Source organism: Podarcis raffonei, chromosome 1, assembly GCF_027172205.1.
Source record: "Podarcis raffonei isolate rPodRaf1 chromosome 1, rPodRaf1.pri, whole genome shotgun sequence".
NCBI lineage: Eukaryota > Metazoa > Chordata > Lepidosauria > Squamata > Lacertidae > Podarcis > Podarcis raffonei.
This window is the reverse complement of record NC_070602.1, coordinates 116585444-116604780: the sequence shown is the minus strand read 5'-3', so window position 1 is coordinate 116604780 and position 19337 is coordinate 116585444. Positions and strand designations below refer to the sequence as shown.

Below are 19337 nucleotides of genomic sequence, written 5' to 3'. Positions count from 1 at the left end.
GCTTTTGACCTCTAGAGAAGTATGGACCTATGTAACTGATGACCCTCCTGACCCTGTGACTAATGCTTGGTCAAAAGGAGATGCAAAAGCCAGGGCGATAATTAATTTGGCAGTCAGTGACCAGCAAGTAGTCTATATAAGAAATAAGAAAACTGCCAAAGAAATGTGGGACAGTCTTGCAGCAGTGCATGTTAGAAAAGAGTCAGCATCTGCATTGACGTTTTTCAAGCAGTTGTACCAGACGAAGTTGCAGCCTGGTGGTGATTTGGCAGCACACTTGAGACGTCTGGAGGCAATACGCTGCGAATTAATTCGAAGGGACATGGAGATACCTGATATTCAGTATGTTTTTATCATTCTATGTTCCCTTAATGAGGACTTTGATGGTATAGCTAGCCAGATATCTGCCGTTCCACCAGCACAATTAACTGTGGAAGGGGTGACGGCAAGATTAATGGGCGAGTTGGACAGAAGGGAGGCTTGTGCCATAAGCACTCCTATTTCCAGAAGTAATGAGGAACGCCATATGCAAACCTGTGGTGATACAACTGCATTTAAAGCAGCAAAGCGTTGTTGGTTCTGCAATAAGCAAGGACATTTTGCAAAGGACTGCAGATCCAAAAGAAAGCAAAGTACTCCCAAGCCTGTTTCTGTTCGTCAGTCACGGTCGTCAGCCCAGCAGCCGACATTGTATAGTAGAGACAGAAACGAGCCGCGAGTTTTCCATGCTAGGACAACAGATCGTAAAAGACTTAAACGTGCCAAGTGGAAGTCTTTTGTTGTGGACTCAGGAGCATCTCAGCATATTTGCAACGATCGAAGCTTGTTTATTTCTTTCGAAGAGGAAATTGGTAATGTACATTTAGCCAATTCACAAGTCTTGCAGTCGCTTGGCAGGGGTACTGTTAAACTTGACTCTTTAAACATTACAATAGCGAACTGCATTTACTGCCCGTCAGTGGACAATTTATTGTCAGTAAGGTGCTTTGCTCGTCAAGGCATAACTGTGCGTTTCTTAAAGTCAATGTGTGAGTTTTTCGATGGGAACAAACGTCTATTATATGCCCGGGAATCTGATGGTTTATATAGACTGTATTTTCGCACCTACTCACAATTGCCTATAAACTGCAGAGCAGCACAGTCAAGCCAGGGGTTGAGGAATGTAAGGCCTCATTCCGGGTGTGTCCATGAAGCACACAGAATTCTGGGACACCTGAATTTTGCTGATGTAATTAAGACAAAGAATATTGTTAATGGCCTCAACTTAAAACCATGTAAATTCTTTATGCAATGTCTATCCTGTTGCAAGAATAAGATTAAGGTTGCACGCAAGGGTAGGTGCTCAGATAGGAAAGTAACTGAGCCATTTGAGCGTGTACATTGTGATTTAGTTGGGCCACTCCCACCATCATTAGGAGGTTCTAAGTACTGGCTTACCCTGATAGACCAGTATAGTAGATATTGTTGGACTTATGCAATAGCTGAGAAGTCCCAAGCATTTGAGAAGTACAAAGTTTTTTGCAACTGGGTAAAAACGCACTTTAACAAACCTATTAAGAACCTGTTTTCTGACCGGGGTGGAGAATTTGTTTCTGAGGATTTTGAGAAATTCCTGGAAGCGCAGGGGACTACTCATGAGTTATCTTGCCCCCGAAGTCCCTGGCAAAATGGGCTTGTTGAAGTTGTGCAGCGTGACCTACAGGCAGGGGTTAAAACGTATCTGCACGATGCTAATCTGCCCAAAGACTTTTGGGCTGAAGCGCTTAATGCGTTTTGTCATGTTAGAAATCGCAGTTATCATTCTGGTTTAGATGTCACCCCCTATGAGAAGCTGTTTAAAAAACGCCCTAATCTGAAATACCTACGCATTTGGGGTTCAGATGTAATTATGCATTATCCCGCTAAGCAGAAATTGGGTGAACGTAGTGTCCAGGGAAAATTAATGGGCTACCAGCAGGGGGCGTACAGAATTTACATACCAGCAACTGGCAAATTTCATATTACCAGAAGCATGATACAAACTGTAAATTGGAATGGAGTTGCTGTCTTCCAAGATACTGATGGTATAGATAATACTGAGGAAGAAGAGGAAGAAGCAGCAGCAGCAGGAAATGGTGCTTCTGAATTAATGGAAAAAGACAAAAAGTCTGTTGAATCTGATTTGTTTGATGATTTAAAGTCACAGGCACCCAAGGGGAGGTTAGATTCTCTTGAGTTTTCTGACCGTGAGCTTAGCCTACAGGCATCTCTTCAATCTGACAATGATTTACAACCTGAAACTAGTGGTTCACTTAGTCCCATTAAGTCTGAGGAGTCTGACTCTCCTTCTGGACTAAGACGTTCAGATAGAAAGAGGCAGAAGCCACAACGTTTTGCAGATGAACATTTTAATACTGTGTATGCCAGTAAGGCAGTTTTTGAGCCAAAAAGCTACAATGATGTTCAGAAATTACCTAAGCAACAAGCTGCAAATTGGTATAAAGCTATGAACTCTGAGATAGCTTCTTTAAAAGAGCATAACACTTGGTCTCTTGTACCACAAACCCCAGATATGAGACTTATTGATTCAAAATGGGTTTATAGAGTTAAAATGAATGACAAAAATGAAGTTGTAAGGTACAAGGCTAGATAGTTGCTAGGGTTCTCAACAAATTACAGGTGAAGATTATGATTTGTGTTATTCACCAAGCGTAAAATTTGAAACAGTTAAGCTTTTGTTAAAAGATGCATCACAACGTGGACATTCTGTTTTGAAAGACATGTACAAAGTATGCTTTATGTTTTTGTTCCACAATGATGAACCGCAGGGGAAATGTTGAATGGTTTATTTAAATGTAAAGGTTCATCATTGTTGCACCCGATGTGTATGTCTTTAAGGGGCCAGAGCAAGGGCCAGAGTAAGATAACGAGACCCAGCTTTACAGCTGTGAAGCACAGCAGGTGCTGCTGAGTTGTATTTGATTAAGGTGTGTCAGCATTTGGGTGTAGTATATAAGGAGCAGCACCTAGCTCTCCCATTACCCTGGGGGATGGGTTGGTGGTTGGGTCTGGTTTGGTTGTTAATGTATTTAGTGTAAAAGGAGTTTTTGTTTTTGTTATTAAAACCTAGTTTAAGTTATTTTTGAGTCCTTTCTTTTTAATGCATGGTCTCCCCAGCAAGCTCTCTGCGCTACTAAACTGCAAACAGCCAACAAGCTGTGCAGCTGGCATTCGCTCCATAACACACACACACATTTCCACTTACTTTTTAGGAGGGAAAAAGTGAGTCTTATAGAGCAAAAAATACGGTAATTAGCACCCAGCACTCTCCCCACTTGTACTAACCCATTATTACCACATCCCTACATCTTGTGCAAGTGAACACCATAGTCTAACTATGCACTGGGTGAAGAAACACCTCCTTTCATCCATCCGCAATCTCCCTACATTCAGATTCATTGGATCATCCTGAGTTCTAGTATCACGAGAAAAAGCAGGAGAAAAACATCCTTTTGCCTACTTTCTCTACATAATGCATAATTTTACGAACCAACATACTTTGGTTGCCTCCCCCCCCCCCTAAATTGGAAAGTCCCATTTGTTCCGAGCCTACCTCACAGGGGAGTTGTTCCAGACCCATGATAATTTTGCTTGCATTTTCTTAAAACTTTTCCCATTTGGCAATATCATCCTTGAGATACAGTGAGAAGAGCAGAACCCAGTCTTCCTAGTGTGGCTACATTATAGACCAGGCATAGGCAAACTCGGCCCTCCAGATGTTTTGGGACTACAACTCCCATCATCCCTAGCTAACAGGACCAGTGGTCAGTGGTGATGGGAATTGTTTTCCTAGTGTGGCCACATTATAGACCAGGCATGGGCAAACTCGGCCCTCCAGATGTTTTGGGACTACAACTCCCATCATCCCTAGCTAACAGGACCAATGGTCAGGGGTGATGGGAATTGTAGTCTCAAAACATCTGGAGGGCCGAGTTTGCCTATGCCTGTTATAGACTGATGCATTGTATTGAGAGTATAGAAGAAGGGATGATGGAGCATCCTTGTAAATATGCTGGAATGTAGGTAAGGCATCTGTCAAGAAAAAGAGCCTTTCTTATTGGACCTCACTGGCTAAAGCCAATGTGACGCTTTGGGGTACTATAAAAAGGACAGAAAGGCAGGTTGTACAATGACAATATTATAGCTCAGCAAAGCTCAATGTGTGGAGAATATTATTCATTAGGCCCAATATATTTCAAATAAAATCTTCTTCAGTGTTACCACAAAATATATTTTGTGCCCTATACCATCTAAATATTCTTTTGCAATGTGATTTGAGAGTATCTGGGGAGCTACAGAGAATGGAGTGTATTGTCTTTACAGTGCCAAGGATGATCCAATTTGATAATAATAATAATAATAATAATAATAATAATAATAGTAATAATATCATGCATCTAGAGGTCTCCAGTGCTCTCTAATCATTTAGAGGTTTCTTCTAAGTTTGCATTGGTGCTTTCTCGCTTTATCTTCTGTATTTATAGCTCAGGTCCAGTCATGTTCAAGAACTTTCTTTTCTTTTTCTGACTGCAGCATTTTGAAGAACTATTCAGAGCAAGCAAAAGTTTCTGGTGGCAACTCTCCATTATTACAAAGCAAGACCAGCCTCCTAAATGCTCTTCGGTGGTTTGTTCATTTAAAAAAAGTGCTCCATGAAAGGGCAACATCATTTCTGCATCAACATTTGCAACGTACTTTTGGAACGTGTTGAGGAGAGTCAAAGTAGCTGCACAAATGCCAGCAATCAAAATGGAAAACGAACGGAACGCGATGATTGGCTGCTGAGTGCAGCTGCCCTTTGAAACAAATGGAATGGGGACATGGAAGGGGCACAGGGGCATTTATGACGAATTTTATTGTTCCCAGGAAAAGCAAGCAAGACTTCCGCAGCTACTTCTGAATAGAAGATGCTTCGCTTTTGAAATGCACCAGATTACACACTGCTTCAAAAAGGAAAAAAGAAGAGGAGGAAGAAAAACAGTCGCAGGGAGGCGGATCCTCTTGGGAATGCCTTACAAGAGCTTTATTTCCTTCAAACAAATTAGACTATTCAGAGTACTGTTGCTTTCATCTCCGTCTTCAAATCTATCATGACACAAGCCATTTGCGGGAAGGGCTGTGGTGGTTGGTACAGAAGGTGTAGACTGAGCATGGGTGAGGGAAATGCTGTTTCTTTAAAACAACAACAACAGTTGTTTCCTTTAAAATGTTTTGAGGGGAGAGGGAAAGCTGGAGAGAAAGAATGAGACATAAACAGCAAATATTTTGTGAGCAGTAAACACTGAATATTTGAGTGGCCTTGAAGGAATTTCAGCAAAAGCTCCTTTCTAGCGTTAATCTCAGGGTTCTAAAGGGACTCTCTCGAGACAGCTTTATTATCCCAGGCACACAGATAAGTGTGTTTAAATTATTATTATTTTTAAAGGAAGGCACCCTTGCCGTTAAATCTATCTGAGGATGTGGGGAGGACTTTGACTGTGACACCTTGCTGGCATTTTCTAATACTTCCTAATGTTTTGTTGGGATGCAAAGAAACCCTGCTAAAACCCAGCAAAGGATTTTAAGGGCAGCATCTTTTTCTTCAGCTTGTAGCATCTCTTCTATAACAATACGGAGTTGCAGCTAACTGTAATAACAAGAGGCTGACACAATAGATCCTGGTAAGCTAAAAAGGGAAGTTTTTTTTAGGTTCCCCACCAACTTTCTTGCTCTTTCACCCCCATTTCTTCTTCGTGTAACAGAAGTGCCATCTGTTCCTAACCTTAACATGGCATGTGTTTATATTCAGTATTAGATAATAGAAGGGGGAAAGATTATAGCACGATCTAAGGCATCTATGAGCATTAGCTAGCTCTCTGGTCCAATGATAAATAATACGCAATAAAAGGGCTGGGATCAGCTGCCTCCGTGCTACAGAAAAATATATATGGAAAGCAGGTCCAAATTTATTCAGTGCACAACAATAGCAGATGCAGCACGGCCAAAAAGGAGGAGGCATTATACTTGCTAACTTGCAAAAGTTCTCTGTGTTGCATAACTCTGATTCTGCGAGCCCCATGGCGGTGAGGTATAGCTGTGCTGATGTGGGCCTAAATCTCATAAATGTGTTTGTTTACTGTTAGTGAGCTCAATTGGGGGGGGGGACGGACGACTCTGCATGCATGGTGAAGGTGATCACCCCAAAAGCTGTGGAATAAAACTTTGGTCAAGAGACCAGGGCCCATGACAGAAATAAGCCTGAATAGCAGCCTTGAGCACAAAAAGATTTTACTGTCCAAAGTGTGTGAGAAGCAGAAATGCTGACAGGTACCTTAGTTAAGGTAAGAAGTGTTTGGATTTGATATCCCGCTTTATCACTACCCTGAGGAGTCTCAAAGCGGCTAACATTCTCCTTTCCCTTCCTCCCCCACAACAAACACTCTGTGAGGTGAGTGGGGCTGAGAGACTTCAGAGAAGTGTGACTAGCCCAAGGTTACCCAGCAGCTGCAGATGGAGGAGCGGGGAAGCGAACCCGGTTCACCAGATTACGAGTCTACTGCTCTTAACCACTACACCACCACTGGCTCAATGAGGTAAGTCATTGATAGAAGATTTGTCGCCCTGTATGGCTAGCAGTGCTGGGTAACCTTCACAAGACACCCTACACCAGGGTTAGGCAACCTAAGGCCTTCTCAATCCGGCCCATGAACAGTCCGGAAATCAGCGTGTTTTTACATGTGTAGAATGTGTCCTTTTATTTAAAATGCATCTCTGGGTTATTTGTGGGGCATAGGAATTTGTTCATCCGCTCCCCCAAATAGTCCGGCCCACCACCACGTCTGAGGCATGGTGGACTGGCCCACGGCTGAAAAAGGTTGCTGACCCCTGCCCTACACTCTTAAAAGGCTTGGGATCAGGTTGACACCTGAAGCATTGAAATACATTCCAAAATAGCCATGTGCACCAGGGATGGGGAAATGGGCCCCTCCAAAAGCAGCTGGACTACAAAACCCATGACCACCATCCATGCTAGCTGGGTTGATGGGACTTGGCAGCCAACAACATTTAGAGGACCACAGGTCCGTCCCTCCATCTCTGCATGGATGACAGTGGCTCTAACGTCTTCTATTGTCTGCACGCTGACTAAGAAAACCAGCCTACCTGGAAAGCTACTTGGGCCGTGACAGTAAGCTTGTCTCTCTCAAATAGCCCGCGACTGATATAAATAAAAGTAGAGTAGGTTACACAGTCGATCAGGTTGTTGACCCTCTCTTTCACATTGTTGGAAGGTTCTGCTCGTTGCACCGCTTTGTGAAATACGACATTAAATGCCTGTGAGGGGAGACAGACAAGCTTGTAAGCCAATAGTGATGCTAGATTAAAACAGCGGCACAAAAAAACAACATATTGATTTCTTCCTGAATAGTAACCTTGAGTGAGAACTGATACATTGGATTGATTTTCTTGAGCTCATCCATGAGGAAGTAGAGAAGCGAGGCTCTTGCTGCTACTGGGCGGTAATGTTCACGGGCCTCGTTGATCTTGACTTCATTGATGTTGGCTTCCATTACCTGGAACATACAACCAGTTGGTTGTAGTTAAAAAAACACACCCACCCCAAAACCCTACAAATCATCAGATAGTTAATATGATGAAACTCAGAACTTGCTGGTACTGAGGAGGGGACAACAAGTATGAAGGCAAGGGGTGTAGCTGGCACCCCAGAATTCAGAACAATGAGTGATATCATTTTCTACTGCACTCCTTTGAACCTATAGGTTAAAAACAACTGACTGGGTGGCATTTGGAAGACAAGAGAAATAGAGTACCATTTTTCAAGGTAGAAGAGAACATAGTGGAAGTAAAGGATTTTGGTATGAGCAAAGAATTAATGCAGTTATTTAAGAGAGCAACACACGTGGAGAAACGTGTCTAGAGAACCTCTGTATGAGAATCTGTTGGGAAGGAAGAAGACAGGGAAGGGAGGGGAGGGGAAGGGAGGGAGCTAGTAGTTAAGTCTGACTAGGTTAGACCCTCCAAGTACCCCAATTTTCCAGCGACAGTCCCGGATTTAGAGAAGCCATCCCAGTTTCTGATTTTATCTCGGAATATCCCGTTTTTCTTTAAGACAGCCTTTCTCAACCTGTGGGTCCCCAGATGTTGTTGAACTACAACTCCCATCACCCCTAGCTAGCAAGGCCAGAGCTCAGGGATGATGGGAGTTGTAGTCCAACAACATCTGGGGACCCACAGGTTGAGAACCGCTGCTTTAGGATGTTCCTATTTCGATCAGATAAATGTTGGAAGGTATGGTAGGACGTCCCTATTTTCATCAGAAAAATTCTGGTGGGTATGAAGTTATGTGACAGCCCCAAGCCAAGGAGATAAGTAACTATACAAATTTTAGAAGACATCTAAAGGCAGCCTTGTATAGGGAAGTTTTTTTAAGTTTAATGTTTTATTATGTTTTTATTATGTTTTTTGTGTGTGAGAGGGACGCGGGTGGCGCTGTGGGTAAAACCTCAGTGCCTAGGACTTGCCGATCGTATGGTTGGTGGTTTGAATCCCCGCGGCGGGGTGAGCTCCCATCGTTCGGTCCCAGCTCCTGCCCACCTAGCAGTTTGAAAGCACCCTTAAGTGCAAGTAGATAAATAGGTACCGCTTTATAGCGGGAAGGTAAACGGTGTTTCTGTGTGCTGCGCTCGCCAGAGCAGCTTCGTCACGCTGGCCACGTGACCCGGAAGTGTCTTTGGACAGCGCTGGCCCCTGGCCTCTTAAGCGAAGATGGGCGTGTAACCCCAGAGTCGGTCACGACTGGCCCGTACGGGCAGGGGTACCTTTACCTTTACTTATGTTTTTTGTATATGTTGGAAGCTGCCCAGACTGTAGGTTGTTGTTGTTGTTGTTGTTGTTGTTGTTGTTGTTGTTATTAAAGGAGGCCCAAGTTCCAATTTAGACCCGCTGATACTATATCCTTAGAGGTGATAGGGAAGTACAAGGTTGGACTTATAATATTTATTTTGCTCACATAATTACATAAAAGCAAATTCCTTGGGCACGCAGAGGGCTGCAGAGGGGAGCAGCCATATCTTGTTACACAAGCACCCAACCCTAATAAAAGCCATATATAGGACATTCCATTTCTAGATATAACACACTGCCACTTTTATGTCAAATTTATTATTGATAATTGCTTGTAAACGGCAATTGCATGACACTGGTAGAAAGAGATGTGATTCAAAGTGGTTGCCAACTTTTTAAAAAATGCAGTGGTTTCTTAACCATGTTGCTATTCTTACGTTTTCTGACAGCACCAAATATTCACTGATGTGCATCAGAATGACTGAAATTAATTTCAAGCCATAGTACTAGAATCACACTTTTATTGCTTTCATGTTCACCTGCAGCCCCTCGTTTTGTAGTGTCTTCCCTGCCCTTGTTGGCACACGATCGCTGTTGGTGTTGACAGTTTTAATGAGAGCCAGAAACTGAAGACATTCTCTTCACCTGCATTTGGTTCCAATACAGTGGTACCTCGGGTTAAGTACTTAATTCGTTCCGGAGGTCCGTACTTAACCTGAAACTGTTCTTAACCTGAAGCACCACTTTAGCTAATGGGGCCTCCTGCTGCTGCCGTGCCGCCGGAGCACAATTTCTGTTCTCTTCCTGAAGCAAAGTTCTTAACCTGAAGCACTATTTCTGGGTTAGCGGAGTCTGTAACCTGAAGCGTATGTAACCTGAAGCGTATGTAACCTGAAGCGTATGTAACCCGAGGTACCACTGTAATCTTTTATTCCCCCCCCACACCTCTTTCGTTTTTACTTAGTATGCCAAGTTTATTGTCTAGCAACAGCAAACATTTTTTTTTTTATTGTAATGCATGGTCTCAGTTTAATTGTAGCTTGGAGGGGGGGAAAACTTAGGCTCTTGAGAAATAGTGCTAACAGGTAATATTTCTGATAAACAAAGGAACCCAAAGTACATTTGATTTCCAACTGAAAGTTATACATGCAGTGTAAAAAAAGAATGGAAAGAGTCGACACTTCACCTAAATTCCCTTTGTTTTATAGCTTTTGTTTAGAATGCAGTAAAATATTTCCCTCTGACTAAAGCTTACTCATTTGTAAGTGATCGCTGTATAATTTGCACAGGAATTTTACAACACAGTGGTATATACATTCTGTGCTATAGATTATATAAATGTAATTATGGCAATTACAACTTTCATTAAATCCCAATAGAAAACATTAAGAATTGCATAAGTAGGATGAGGGGGGAAATGTTATAATGACTTTACATATATATTTTAAAGTTGCTTTTGCGTTGTTCCGTGACTATGGTTGTTGTAGGCTGTGATTACTTCATATTGATCATTTTACCTTAATTTCTATTTCTGCCGCTGTGTGTTTTGTTGTTTCCAGTCTCTCTACCAAAAGGGTATCCCCAAGGAAATTACTCTCGGCGGCTGAAAGGCGTGTCAGTAATTCATCTTCAAGCATTTTCAACTCAATTTTAAAATAATTTTGCTGCTTTGTGAGTTCAGACTGAAATGAAAATGGTAAGGTTGCAAACCTATAATTCAAGCACCATTAATATCGGAAGTATGCATCACTGAACTTCAAAACTTGCTGATTTCCCAAGACTTTATTATATCCCCCATTTATAGGGTTTAATAATTGAGCAATGGGTTGATAACAAAAAAGTAAAATGTGTAAAAGTGTAACCTTTATTCTGAATATTATTATGCAGACTTAAAACAAGACAAAAATTAGTAAAATAACAGGTCTAAACTTTACCATATCCACCCCAAAATTTATGAGCTGGGCATCCAGATTTATGGCTTGCTGTTAAGAATAATTACTTCTGTGGTGTCTCCAATACAGTGGTACCTTGGTTTACGAACTTAATCCTTTCCGGGAGTCCGTTCGTAAACCAAAGCGTTCTTAAACCGAGGGGTGCTTTCTCATAGCAGCAGGGGACTCAATTTACAAATGGAACACACTCAACATGTTCTGCTTCCAAGGCAAAGTTGACAAGCCAAAACACCTCCTTCCGGGTTTGCAGCGTTCTTAATCCAAGTTGTTCATAAACTAAGCTGTTCTTAAACCAAGGTACCACTGTATAAGAAAATTCTGCATGAATAGAAGAAGGAAGTTGACAAACCCTTTTTTAATTCCACAAAGAAAATTTCATTGCCTGGTAGGGGAAATGTTTCAAGTGTGATCCAAGCAAGCAATTGATGCAAATCAACAGAGCAATCATTTTTTTTAAAAAAAATGCAATGAAAGCTGACTGAAAAGAAGCACTTTTTATATTGCAACACCTAGCTACCTGAACACTCATTGAAAAAACAATGCAACTGTGAATATGGACAGGAAGATAGGCACACTGGCATGCACAAAGCCACCACTCTCTTCTTTTAGTGGAAGGAACAAATAAACCAAGATATATTACATGACCTATCATCCGAGACAGTAGGAAGCTATGGCTAACATCTTCAGAACAAGCCAGGTTATTAAGCCAGCTTCAAATCATAGGTTTATATAGTGGACTACTCCAGAACTGCTAACCATAGTTTCTAGGTTTTGATGAATCATAAACTATAGCTAACAGAAGACTTCTCTGTTTGTTTGCTCACTCAAATGAAAGGAGGATCATATCTTGGCTTGTTCGTACAGTGGTACCCCACAAGACGAACGCCTCGGAAGACGAAAAACTCGCTAGACGAAATAGTTTTTCGTTTTCTTAGCCGCTTCGCAAGACGCATTTCCCTATGGGCTTGCTTCACAAGACGAAGCTTGCCCCGCAAGCTCTGGGGATAGCAGGGAAGTGCAGCGCGCCTTCCCCTCTGTCCCCGGACCTGTTCTGAAGGCTGGCGGCGGGGAGAAGATCGCTTCTCCCCGTTGCCAGCCCCGCAAGCTCCGGGGACAGAGGAGAAGCACAGCGTGTCTTCCCTGCTGTCCCCGGACCTCTTCTGAAGGTTGGCGGTGGGGAGAAGAGCCCTTCTCCCCACCGCCAGCCCCGCAATCTCCGGGGACAGCGGGGAAGCACAGCGCGTCTTCCCCGCTGTCCCCGGACCTGGTCTGAAGGCGGTCTCCATAGGAACGCATTAATTGATTTTCAATGCATTCCTATGGGAAACCGTGCTTCGCAAGACGAAAAACTCGCAAGAAGAAAAAACTCGCGGAACGAATTAATTTCATCTTGCGAGGCACCACTGTATCTTGGTCCATTCAAACGACACACGATCATCTAAATGAGGTGATGCACATTCCCATATACACAAACCTTAAAGTGTTCCAGATCAGGTCTTTCCACGTTGACAACATCTGCCAACAGTTGATCCTCTAAACCATCGCGTGTGACAGTAAAGTTGATTAATGTGGTCTGAGCCTGGATTTCTGGTTTATAATGGGGATTTGCAAGTTTGGTGTGGAGGATGAGCCGGAATTTAGGGTGAAATTTACACTCCTTATCTCCTACTCTAATATACCTGCAAAAGGAAAAACATGCTAGAAAAACACTCCGATTTTGCAAACAGTAATGAGGGGCAGGCCTTCCACACTGGCACCCCTGGGAAACACCACTAGTTATAGATGTATTTCTGAGAAAATAAAAAAACATTCAGGAGAAGAAATGGAAAAATTAAGGCAAGGAAAAACCTGTAGCATTCGCTCCAGTTGAAACCATAAAGATTTTAGCATTCATTCAAATTCAGAATTGCAACCACAATGCAATAGGTCTCAACAGGCCACAGACTCCCACACTGAAATCAAATGCTCCCAAGGCAGCAAGAAATTAAAGATAGCTTTTTTCATTTCAAGTCTGACTTAACAGTAGATCAATAGTCAGCATAAAGAGGGTTCAGCTAGTGTGAAGATGCTATTCAGACAAGATAGACCCAGCAGGCAACCAAACCCACAAACAAGATTTGGACGTAGGTGGGAAATTAAGGCTACAAAGTGAAAAAGGTTGGAAGCAATATCGTCTGGGATTGTGGGCAACCAGACTCGGATAAACCTTGTTTCTTGGTTTAGCCGCCCAGTAGAGATATTCACAGCTGCTGTAATTGGAGCTAACTTTTAGGGCTAGGAATATCAGTATTATTTATGGCTGCAAATTCTTTCCCAAAATTTAATTTGTGCAATTAAAGTGGATTAAAATGCTCTGTCGCCCAAGTACAACAAATCCACTTTAAGAAAGAAAGAAAATTGTTGTGGACAGGAAAGTGAGGAGGAAATGTACTGAAAAGTGTGGAATCAATGAGTGATAAATGAGAAGGTGTATAAACATGCAAATCAGGATGAATGCTCAATAAACAAGGTTGATTGCAGTGGGAACTAAGTGCAACTAACTTAGTTTGGATCCATTCTTTACAGGAGCAGAAGGAAAATTTCTTTCAGTGTATACATTTCTGTTTGCAGTTTTGTCTAATATACATATTTTTGCAAAGCAATTTCTCCCCTTAATGCATTTCTGTATGTTAATTCCACTAGGTACATGCACTTATACGCACGCTTTAACAATTCATATGCATTTCCTTCCCACATTATTTTGCTAGAAAACAAAGTCACAAAATCTGGAAGAGTGCGAATTTTAAAGTATGGCTGGGTTTCAATCTGTTCCAGAACGTGCAGATTAGGAAATCTGCCTTTAAATGCAAACTGAATCAAATTCCCATTGCATCCCAAGTTAAATCGCATGCATAAACACACACATCTTCACCTTCCTTTTTTGAGCATGTGCCTTCCAAGCAGAGGGTCAAGAACAGGATCAATGGACTCCTCCAGGTTTTCTATTAAAACAGGGTCTCCAGCAACAATAGCTTCTTCTATCACATCGACATACCTGCAAAAGAGAGAGAGAGAGAGAGAGAGAGAGAGAGAGAGATTGAGAGATTTAGGGAGAGCAAAGGGACTAAGGAGAAGATACAAGGAAGAGCATTAAGAGAGTTACGGGATTTTCACCAGTTATTTAGATCAAACCCTGGTTCTTTGAGTGAGTGTGTGTGTGTATTTGTAGTCAGTGGATATATTTATCCACTGCATATTTATCCATGCAGCAAGCACGGATTAAAACAAGCAAAACAAGCAAGTGCATTGCATCAACAGTCATACTATACCAAACCTAATGTTTTTGTTCCTCTTAATAGCAGCAGCTGCCAATGAGCGCTTACCCTTTCTGACTCAAATGGATGACTTTCAAATCCGAGCCATATCTGCTTTTTATCCATTTGATCCCCTGGTGCTGGGGGTCAATCAATAGAGGCCAGCGTTCGCAGTTTGTAAGAATAGTGGCGTTTTGCGTGGACATGGTATCACTAGGCAAGCCTTCATTGTTCCATATAGCAATTGTTGCATCATCCGTCAGCATGGAGATCGGATCAAGACCTTCAGTCATTGGAATGGGAACCTAAAATAATAAAGGTTAACTTAGAAATGCCTAGTTTCAGTGACTTGTCCCTGTGACAATACATCACACCGCTCATATGTCTGTAGCATGGAGAAAGCGAGAGAGGGAAGGGAGGAGCATAGCAGGGTCGCCAAGAGGAAAAAGAACGCTGCAGTTCTTAATTCCCATTGCAGATGTTGCAAACATAGATGGGTGCTATTGCAATGTTACATGTCAGGAAACAAAACAAAATAAAGGAGTTCATTCATATTATTGTTTTATCTTTATGTAAACTGCTTTGAGGGTCATTGGGTTTTTTTAACCATCAAGCGGTGTATATATTTTATGAATTTTTTTTTATAAAACAAAAAGAATGAAATCAAAGTGTATCATATATTGACTGCCAGTTCGTTCTTTGTATGATATTTATCAAGATCGCTCTGCTTATCTATCTATCTATCTATCTATCTATCTATCTATCTAATCTATCTATCTATCATTTTATACCCTGCATTTCCTTCACAGGAAAACCTAAGGAGCATTGCAGCAGTATACATGCCTGAATGACCAGTGCTTTTTTCTGGGGGTACACAGGGGTACGCATACCCCTAAACATTTTGTTAATCTAACTCTAGCACAGTGAATCATCAGTTCTGTTGATGGCAGCCTCACTTCCTGTCACGATGTTTCCTGAGTCTGAGATGGAAGCGAGCGTTTAATGTGTGAAGTAGGAGTTGGAATCTAGCACGGTGATTGGTCAGTTTCTTTGTTCTTTGAATGCATGTTCTTTGTACTTTTGTCCATGTACTGTATTTATTTCCCCCGATTTGAACTATAAAATGGTGATTTTCTTGAGTCAAAATGAGAGTACCCCTAAACATTTTTAAGAAAGAAAGCACTGTGTATGACAATGCCATTAAAAAGAAAAAAGAAAAACAAAACCCTCTCCCCTATGAAGCAACCCTGACCCTGCGTTTGTCATCTGAGGCCCTTCTCTGTGTCTCCCATCCCAGAGAGGTTCGGAGGGCGACAACAAGAGAAAAGGCCTTTTTTGTGGTGGCTCCCCAGTTGTGGAATGCTCTCCCCACAGAGGCTCATCTGGTGCCATCATTACATGTCTTTAGGTGCCAGGCAAAAATGTTCCTCTTTAACCAGGCCTAAATAATCTGTGGCCTGTGAAGGTGTGGGGGAGAAGACTGCTATTATGATGACTTTTTATTATTAGGCTGTCTCTGCTAGTATGTTTTATTATGTTTTAATGTTGTACATCACCTTGGGATCTTTTGATAAAGGGCGGTATATAAATTGAAATAATAATAATAATAATAATAATAATAATAATAATAATGTAGCAAAATGTCAGACTGTCCCTAAAAGTATCGTGGATTATGCCATTTTGATCTGTGTTAGCAACCGAATTACTACTGAACTATTTTGAATGGGGAGAAAAAATCCAATTCTATTACCACAATTAAGAACAGTTAAATATTTTGCTCATGTAAAATGTGTTTTCGTGCACTTTTAATGTGTACCCCCTCCTTATCTAATGAAGGATTGTAAGAATTTTTTTGATATTTTTTTTTTGCTGGCAACACAGAAGCATAATGTATAGTTTTCAAAAATTATTCCCCCAAAACATTTCAACTAAAGACATCTTTATTGCATACTACCTTTTGGGTTCTCAAGAAGGGCAGCCACAGATTCTGAACTAGCTCATGCCGATACCGTTTGGCAAATGGCCCAGCGTACGAAATGAATGCCGCTGTTAGAAGCACATCTCCACACAGTGTCTTCTCTTGCTCATGATACTGAGCTACGGACTGAGCCCACCTCACATTCTCTGACTGAAATAAAAGGGCCATAGGTTAATTTATGGCAGCTTAAGGCAACTACAAAGTTGTCTATAACTATAAGGAAGGAACCTTGGGTTTAGGTCCTTGGATATTTTCATCATGAGGCAAACAGGCTGGTTAAAAGCTCAGTGGAATGGAGCAGGGAGTCTCCATCTATTTTAAAAAGGAGACAAGAGGGCTTCTCAGGGGAGGGCATTCTTAAGATGGAGGCCTAACACAGATGACAATCTAGCTGGGCTTCATGGACTGATCTTAAATTGAGGAATTTAGCTTTCCTCAAGATATCTAGGACCTGGGCCAGTTAGGGCTTTAAAGGTCAGTGCCGCAACTTTAAACTGGGCATGGAAACAAAGTTGAACTTAACAAAGTGGGCTTAAAAAAAAAAAGACATAATATGCTGGTGCTGCCTTAAATCTGTCAACAGTTGGGCAGCTGCATTCACAACCAGTTGAAGCTTCCAGAGCATCTTTAGGGACTGTACTGTTGTACAGTCAAACCACTTCTTACGTCCCCTTCCACTTGCGTCCATTTCACCCAACGTCCGTGGCAAACCCGGAAGTAACTGGCGGGTTTGCCGCCGGTTGCACAGGAGCGGCGATCGCTGTTTGTGCATGCGCGGAAGCGGCGATCGCCATCCGCACATGCGCAGAAGTGGCGATTGCCGCCCGTGCCCAACGCCGCCTCTCCCAGCTACCTGTTTCGACCTCTGGACGGACCTCTGGAACGGATTATGGTCGCAGGTAGAGGTTCCACTGACATAGACTTCGCCCAGACATTAATGGTAGTAAACTGCTCTCCCAGAGCAAACCATATTGTACTGTAGAGTCTAAGATAATTGAGCTTACACCTTCCATCAGACCTTACCACCAGCCATGCTGGCTGCTCGGGGATGACAGCAGTTGGAGTCCAACAACATCTGGAGATTTTCCTCACAGGTTCCTCACTCCTGGTTTAAGCTAAGCCATGTTTGATTGTGTGTTGCTATGTGTAAAGGCCTCGGGTAAATAGCATTGTACAGGGCGCAAAAGCACTGAAATGCCAACTTTGTTTGTTTATCATTGACCTGGGGAGGGGGAAGCCAGCTAAACATAAACGAAACATTCAGTATGTCACCTTTGGCTTGGACAACTGCATCAGCATCTGATGAATTCTAGGTATGTAGGTATTCCCAGTCCAGCAAAGGATATGCATATGAATGCAAGCTTCTGTGCACAGATCAATCACTTCATGGATCAGAAACTGAGAGTGAAAATCAGGTGAACGTGCTAATGTTGCATCCAAATGCATATGTTGCATTGCTTTCTGTGGGATGCTCATTGGAAGTCACAGTTTACCTTTTACACTATGGTGCAACCAGATACACACAGATAGATAGTATTTTAAAGCATGTCTAGGCCTAGGTGGGACAGAGGAGTTTTAGGGTGGGATTCAAAAAAAGTTTTACTCACAGTGAATTGAAATTGATGGACCTAACTCTGGCTATGTACATATTACCAGCTTAAAACACAGCTAGGTACTTCTTTTTCTCAATCTGGCTCAAAGCTGTGGGGATGCATCAAAATGCAGTATTTTATAGGAAACTACAGGACAGAAATGGATTTGTGGCTCATGTTGCATGTATGCTGCTTCCCCAATCAGTGGTGGCAGCACACAGGAGTGCGCGCACAGCCTTAGTTGTGTTCATTAATTTAGACTGGTCTACTCTGAGTAAAACTCGAGTCTGAATAGCCAAGTATCATATTCCTTAAATAACTAGGACATATTCTATTGGGTATTTTGCTGCAATCCTAAGAAATATTCAGGTGTGATCTCTGAGCATCTCAGACTTGGAACATCTTTTAAAAAAAAAAAGTCTGTTAGCACTGCCCAAGAGTTGCCATTCCTGCCTTTTTTCTAAACGTTCATCGACATGTTAGTTAGTAGGTAATCTTGCAGTTAATATATACGGCAGCGAGGCAAATTGTAAGAAAACGTAAAGGTCAAAAACATGTTTCCTTTATGGGGGAAAATGAATGATAATGACATAATTTTTTTTCAGCTCATCAGGTTCTTTGCTAAGTGCCTCTGTTATTGTCAGATCACTAGTGTATAACAAAGGCATGCTTTCTGTAGGCTGCTTCATTAGCCTGCCCTGTAGGACCTCACCTCAAGACCTTTCACTAATCTGTTGGCCAGCTCAATAGTCTTATTAGTTCTATTCACTTCTTCCTGGCAGCGGATTTTCTCAGCTGTCGCCCTCTCAAAGGCAGTGGTGAAGGCAGCCAGGTTTGTGTTTAGTTCCTTTAAATAATAATAAAAAAACACCAGTAAGAAACAAGACTAGACATTGTAGGGACAAGCAACAAAAAAAAAATGTCACCACACGGTCATTTTTTTTTCTACTGCGGAAAATAGAAACACAGGGAGCAGTCTCACACTGAGTCCTACCATTAAGACCATCTAGCTGAGGATTCCCTGGCAGAAACTCTCCAGAGTTTTAGACAGGGGACACCTCCAGCTCTACCTCCAGACACCTGGGGTTAGCCTGGGGCATTTTGCAAGCCAAACAGGTGGCTTGCTGCTGAGCTAAGGAGCTGCTATATCACACAGCCAGGAAAAATACAATTGCTCTTAGAAACATTCAGATGTTCGGTGGACACAACCAGAAAACATTGCAAAAATGCTGCAGTAGGGGTAGCGTTTGCTTTCTTTGCCAACATGCCAGCAACCTTTCATGGACAAAGCTTAGTGCAATCCAATTTGCGCTTGTTTTCAAAGCAGGTCTATTCCCCTGCCCCCGTTTACCTTGTTTGAAATGGGTGAAACAGTTGTCTAAGCTGGAGAAAAATCACATATCTTGCCAGTGGCTCATCAGCAAATCAGTGCTCGTATGTGGCAAACTGCTTCAATGACTGGCTCCCTACCCAATAATTCCAACTGAACTGGTAGAAAAATGACCAACCTATTGTGAAATCAAAGTCCAGCAATGCTTTGTGCAGACTATCCTTTACGGTGACATGCTGTCAACAACTGTATTAAGCACAATAAGGCGGTTCAGGTTAGAATTCAGCAACCATTCTCCACTTCAAATTCTGT

General features: G+C 42.1%; 1 protein-coding gene across 1 annotated transcript in view; it reads right to left on the bottom strand.

Moving 5' to 3' along the window:
- Nucleotides 1-19337, bottom strand: part of LOC128398345 (dynein axonemal heavy chain 11-like) — a 221952-nt gene that overhangs the window by 33845 nt on the left and 168770 nt on the right. Inside the window, exons 47-54 of the mRNA XM_053359350.1 lie at nucleotides 18408-18542; nucleotides 16080-16253; nucleotides 14195-14430; nucleotides 13744-13866; nucleotides 12307-12511; nucleotides 10398-10562; nucleotides 7449-7589; nucleotides 7180-7350 (exon numbers count right to left, since the gene is read on the bottom strand). Of these exons, the coding sequence (XP_053215325.1) occupies nucleotides 7180-7350; nucleotides 7449-7589; nucleotides 10398-10562; nucleotides 12307-12511; nucleotides 13744-13866; nucleotides 14195-14430; nucleotides 16080-16253; nucleotides 18408-18542 (1350 nt within the window). The remainder of the gene's footprint in view (nucleotides 1-7179; nucleotides 7351-7448; nucleotides 7590-10397; nucleotides 10563-12306; nucleotides 12512-13743; nucleotides 13867-14194; nucleotides 14431-16079; nucleotides 16254-18407; nucleotides 18543-19337) is intronic.